The sequence below is a fragment of the Sinocyclocheilus rhinocerous genome, unplaced genomic scaffold, assembly GCF_001515625.1.
Source record: "Sinocyclocheilus rhinocerous isolate Xijiao unplaced genomic scaffold, SAMN03320098_v1.1 scaffold146, whole genome shotgun sequence".
NCBI classification, from domain to species: Eukaryota; Metazoa; Chordata; class Actinopteri; order Cypriniformes; family Cyprinidae; genus Sinocyclocheilus; species Sinocyclocheilus rhinocerous.
In genome coordinates this window covers 195,510-201,719 of record NW_015649783.1, presented here as the reverse complement: position 1 = coordinate 201,719, position 6,210 = coordinate 195,510, and the positions used below count along the sequence as shown (strand labels likewise).

The 6,210-nt window shown below is 35.7% G+C and overlaps 1 protein-coding gene across 3 annotated transcripts in view; it reads right to left on the bottom strand.

Annotated features, from left to right (window-relative positions):
* The window catches only part of LOC107710982 (monocyte to macrophage differentiation factor-like), a 27,231-nt gene that overhangs the window by 9,269 nt on the left and 11,752 nt on the right, over positions 1 to 6,210 (bottom strand). Inside the window, exons 1-4 of one of the 3 annotated variants that reach the window (XM_016515883.1) lie at positions 3,738 to 4,324; positions 1,532 to 1,613; positions 1,241 to 1,401; positions 928 to 1,002 (exon numbers count right to left, since the gene is read on the bottom strand). In XM_016515883.1, coding sequence (XP_016371369.1) covers positions 928 to 1,002; positions 1,241 to 1,401; positions 1,532 to 1,613; positions 3,738 to 3,763 — 344 coding nt within the window. In that variant the 5' untranslated portion in view covers positions 3,764 to 4,324. Of the gene's footprint in view, positions 1 to 927; positions 1,003 to 1,240; positions 1,402 to 1,531; positions 1,614 to 3,429; positions 3,712 to 3,737; positions 4,325 to 6,210 lie in introns of those variants that run through there. The other 2 variants (XM_016515882.1, XM_016515881.1) reach the window with 2 other exon arrangements.

Sequence of the window (6,210 nt, the reverse complement as noted above, 5' to 3'; positions counted from 1 at the left end):
ACATGTTATTTCAACAAAAAAAACATCAAATATTAAGTGTCATGCCGGGAATTCTGGGAGTGTCAATTTACGTTTTTTCACTGTTAATTATACAATGATTTTTTCTTTTTCACTTCCAAAAACCGTATTTTTAACAGTATTTTACTGTAGAATCACATTAAATGTAATTACATTTATTCACCGAATATAGTATGGAAACTTACTGTTAACCAGTTAACAGGTTTTTACTGTAGCATTTTTACAGTCTTTTACTGTTAAAATCACAATAATTTTTTACAGTGTATTTACGGTATCAAATATTTCTTCAAAGAATCTGATACTTTTTTTTTAGCAAGGATGTATTAAATTGATCAAAAGTGACAGTAGACATTTAGAATGTTACAAAAGATTTCGGTTTCAAATAAATGCTGTTCTTTTGAATTTTCTATTCATAAAATAATCCTGAAAAATAAAATGCATCACGGTTTCCAAAAAAATATGAAGCAGCACAACTGTTTTCAACATTAATAAGAAATATCAGAAATGTTTCTTTAGCAGCAAATCCATATATTAGAATGATTTCTGAAGGATCATGTGACACTGAAGACTGGAGTAATGTTGCTGAAAATTCAGCTTTTTACCACAGGAATAAATTACATTTTATAATATATTCACATAGAAAACTGTTATTTTAAATGGTAAAAAATATATCACAATTTTTCGATCAAAAAAAAAAAATGCAGCCTTGGTGAGCAGAAGAAACTTCTTTCAAAAACATGAAAAATGGTACTGATACCAAACATGGTATTACCAAGGTATCATCTCTCTAAAAAAAAAGCATGGTCATTTAAATATAAACCTGGTAGTTTTTTTTTTTTTTTTTTAAAGATGTATTTAACTTTTGAAATCTAAATGCAAAAGCAATAAATGTGTATAAAGAAAACATACCATGGTGTATAAGAGGCAGCGATAAAGAAGTATATGGCGACTCTATCACACATGTGGAAGCAGTGCTCCATGGTCCTGAGAAACAAAACACACAGGAGACAATATTAATGTGAATTGTGGTCACACCAGAGTTTGTGTACCATGTGCCCTGAAACATCATATTTTGAAGCATATTAAAGTTGATCAATCTACAGAATCACTATAGTGGTCAAAGAATACAAACTTCTGTTAAGAAAAGCTAAATGATTTGCACTGTCGTGAGAACTGAAGTGCAGTTAAGGGAATAGAAAATGCTGTACGATGGCAAACATACCTCATGTGGCTCTTTTTCCAGGAAATGATGTGAAAGACTGTGGAGACGAGGAACAGAGCGATCAGACCCATGCCGTACACGCAGGCCGTGATCCGCTCCCAGCGGTCATCAGACAGCCGGTGTAAGAGAGCCATTCCCACGAACGCCGGCACAATCAGCAGCTGCAGGCCAGAGTTTGAGGAGGAAATCAGCGTTTCATATGCCAACATTTAGGAGTGTCACATGACACTCCAAATAAACACTTAGCTGGATCTCTTTAATTCTATTCATTAAAGAATGAATGTTCGTTACGGCATGGGTGTAGCAGTTGGCCGCGTGCTCGTAACATGTGGGCTGGTAACGGCGGTTCACAGCTGCTCGGGTGTTCATAAACCTGAAACACAACAAACGACGCATTCATGTTTAATAACAACGGAGCGGAAAACAGACGACTTTCATCTGACATACGTTTGGACCAGTGTTGTTATAGTTAACTAAAATTATCTTTGAAATTCATCTTCATGGGGGAAAAAAAAAAAAACTGAAATAAAATCAAATCTAAAAAAGGTTTAGTTATACTTTATGTAAATATTCCAGTTAGTCGCCAAAATTACCAAAACTGAAAATAACTCAAAGCTGATAAAATAATGAAATTAAAAACATATTTAAAAAGATTAAAACAAACAAAGAAAACAAAATTATTAAAACTGTAGCTAAAATTAAAATTAAAATTAATATATATATATATATATATATATATATATATAAATCAAAACTAATTGTGAATATTAATAGATAATATAATACTATATTAATGATACTAAACACCATTATGCCAATATTCCAGATGGACACAAATTATGTAGTGACCAAGAATGTTTAAATAATTGTCTAAAAAAAAATTATCATGAAAAACAAATGCATCCAAATGTTTCCAAAATACACACTACAACATTTCTACATAATAATAAAAATAAAATTAAACTCAATTAAACCCTTGTTAGGAGACAGAATCAGTCTAAAATATAAATAAATGTTTTTTTGTTTTTATTAACATATGCATGTGTTTGTGTGCATAGACAACACCCTGTGACTCATTCTGAGCAGTTTTATTTTTATTTTTTTTTATTTCTCTCTTATCTTTCACTATCACCCCATCAGTAAATGGACACTAGCCTCATAATCTGCAGTGTGACTCATGCACATGCGTGTGTTTGTTTGTTTGTTTGTTTGTTTGAGTCTGAAACTCCTCAAGGATGCAGCAGTGATGTCAAACATGGTGGTGTGATGCAGTGGTGCACGCTCATTAAAAACACACACGCATCCGTATCCATGCTGCATTCCCCGCTCCCTGCGTCCCAACACCCACGCGGACCAATTCTGACACTGCTGATGTTTGGAGAGCAGATATCAGACCAGAAAACCACAATCAGACTGCAGAAATGAGTCTAGGAGTCAGTGTAGAGAATATGGAGACAATCTTATTTCAATGCAACGTCTCATCTCTAAACAGTGCATTTTTACTGGTATGATCAGACCACAGGACATGCTTTAAACTCAATGTGTGTTCTGATCTATAAATAAAGCATGCAGCTACAAGAGAATAACAAATAATAACGATATAAAATCTATAAATGGAATGAAATATAAACATGTTCAGGTTGCAGGATGAACTTTTTATCCCAGTGCATGGTCTGATTTCTGCATCAAGAATAGAGTTTATGGTCTGATCTGTGATTATGCAATATGCAGTCAACAAAAACACATGATCTGTAATCTATGCATGGTTTTATCTCCAAATAGAAAGTCAATAAAAAAATCTTATTGACTTGGTTTGCACTGAAAAATACATGATCAGACCACAATAAATACTGTCTGATCTCTTAATAGAGAATATTCAGAGTCAGTAAAAAACACTCTGCTTTCTATGCATGAACTGAATACATTAAACATCATGCATTAAAATAAAAGCATCACTTTAGGATGTGCCTGTATGTCAGTGAAAAGCACAGAATAAATAAAGATGCAGGATCTGATCTCTGGATATAGCTTGAAGATGCATGATCCATTCAATATCTGATTTCTGAACAAACAGACTGCATAAATGAACAACAAACACATAACAAGCAATAACAGAGAGCTCATACAATGCATTAATAATCATAACAGCACGTAATTGGACCCGTTAGCTGATTAGCCTCTGTACTCACCTCTGGAAACTATTAACTCTCTTCATCTCGCGAAATCGCAAATAAAAACAAATCTGAGATCAGTACATCAAGCAGATGATGAAAATGAATCAGATGTCCGAGGCCTGCGACGAAATCTCCATTCACAAAAATCAATCCCAGATTGAAACGAAACGCGTCCGTGGCACCATAACTGCTCAAATACACCCTAAATCATCCATAAGACGCCGTTTTGTCACATCACTTCATCTCGCGTCCGATCTCTCTCTCTTTCTCTGCCTTTATCCCTCTTTCTGTGTCTATCGAAAGTGATTAGCCTCTGTACTCACCTCTGGAAACTATTAACTCTCTTCATCTCGCGAAATCGCAAATAAAAACAAATCTGAGATCAGTACATCAAGCAGATGATGAAAATGAATCAGATGTCCGAGGCCTGCGACGAAATCTCCATTCACAAAAATCAATCCCAGATTGAAACGAAACGCGTCCGTGGCACCATAACTGCTCAAACACACCCTAAATCATCCATAAAACGCCGTTTTGTCACATCACTTCATCTCGCGTCCGATCCCTCTTTCTGTGTCTATCGAAAGCCGGAGTTGTACAGTTTAAGCATTTTTAGGCACACCTGATTGACGGGGCATTCAGCCAATGGGAGCGCGGTCGGCGTGAGGCGGTCGATGCGTTCGACCAATCATCGGCGGGAATGATATCGCTTTGTTTGACGCATCAATCAAGGGCGGGGCTTATGGTGGCGACAGAGTTGCCATACCTGTTTGAATCGTGTCCTGTTATTCAAAAGTGACACTGAAAAGGACAAATGACGCTTTCCTTTGTCATTCAGCTGAAATATAAAACGATAATTATTAAGTGTAACTGTAACCTAAACCTAATGCCATGAGCAACAAACCACTAATTTCCTTATTTCTAAAAATGTACCATGCTTTTGGACATGCACAATCTTTAAATTACCTCGGAGTAATTTGTAAATACCGTGGTATATGCATAGTGTAATCCAGGGGCGTAGCCATCATTTCAGAAGTGAGGGGGACAGAACAGACTATCCTGTCTCTTTGAATTTAAATCTATATTTATTCACACCGGCTCTTGAAAACCTCTATGCGAACACACTTGCCCGAAAAAGTGCGTGGGACGAATTTACGTGATATTAAAAGTGGGGGGGACACGTCCCCCGCGTCCCCCGTGTAATCTACGCCCCTGGTGTAATCGTTTAGTGCTTTGGTGCCAAATGACCCATTTAATAGGCAATAGGCCTACTATGAGGTACTTCAAATACCATGGAGGTACATGTAAATACCATGGTATATGGAAATGGTAATCATTCATTTCCAAAGTAGGCCTATGTGGTTTTACCAGGTGATACCATGATACTGCTGCTCTTATCTGTATCATCTGATATTTTTCTGATATCATCAAAGTGACATCATTGCCATTCCAACGAGTGCTTTTCTCTCAGTTTGGTTGCATTTTGTATGTTATTGTGTAATTGTGCACTTGTGCTCCTGTTTTGTACTGAATTTTCCCTCTGGGATGCAGGAATATTTGTCTCGTTGGACAGGCACTTCTTCTGAACCATTCTGTGTATGAACACACATACACTTAGGCATTAAATGTGTCCCGACCCGCATGTTGCAACTAATGCTAAAGGCAAACTTGCACAATATTAATGTGAAACAGCGTGTTTGGGTGAAGAGCCACCGTGGCTCAGGGATTCTGTGACCAGAAGCAACATTACATAAACCAGCAGCAACGGCATTAGATGTCACAGAACATTTATGTAAGGCTGTTAACTGAATTGAGAAGAAGTCTGTGTCGTGTTTCACTACATTGTGTCTTGTTTTCCAGGAAAAACATCCAAGCATCCTTGAGAAAATAATTTTTTCTTGTTTTGAGAGTTTGACAGAATTTTTCTTGTTTTCAGAGAAACTATCAAATTGTTTTTCATTGGTGCAAGAATAAAACATAGTTCTCCTTATATACCACGCAAATACTTTGTTGAATAAAAAGATATGGTACTCATTCAGTACAGTGCTGACAGTGAGATCTATTAACTGCACTACAGACGGATTTAGCTGTCTGACTGTAGGTATAATTGTCTCCGACTTTTGCTAATGTTCTCATTAAGTTATGAAAACGTTATGTCTGAGTATTCTTGGAACATTCAACACATCAAGTTTCTAAAATTATGTGAATGTTAGCGACATCATTAAGGGAATGTTCCATTTTAGAATTTTGCAAACATTCTGGGAATTTTACTTTCAAATGTTCTCTGAACCATCTGAAACTAATAAGTGAACTGTAAAAAAAAATGACCGTGAATTTAACGGTAAATGACTGTAAAAATGCTACAGTAAAAACCTGTTAAATGGTTAACGGTAAATTCCCCTTCTATATACGGTGAAAAACTGTATTGGACATTATATGTATTGGACATTAATTTTACGGTAGTATACTGTTTTTGGAAGTGAAAAAGACTGTAAAATTTACAGTGAATAACTGTAAATTGACATTGCCAGAATTTACTGCGTTACATTTCAAATTTGATGTTTTATTTGTTGAAATAACTATGTTTCTTCTTAGTTTTTTCTAATCAGTTTTATATATTAGAGTTGTGTGTTACACCTAATGTTGTTAAATGAATGTTTATTGCATTATTTCAGTTTCATGTGTGTTACCATGATGGTGTTTAGTGTTTGTGTGAATGACACTGTGCACCTTCTATATATGTTATTATCTAAAAGCTGCTTGTGATGGGCTTTGGCTCATCATGTGACTTTCTCA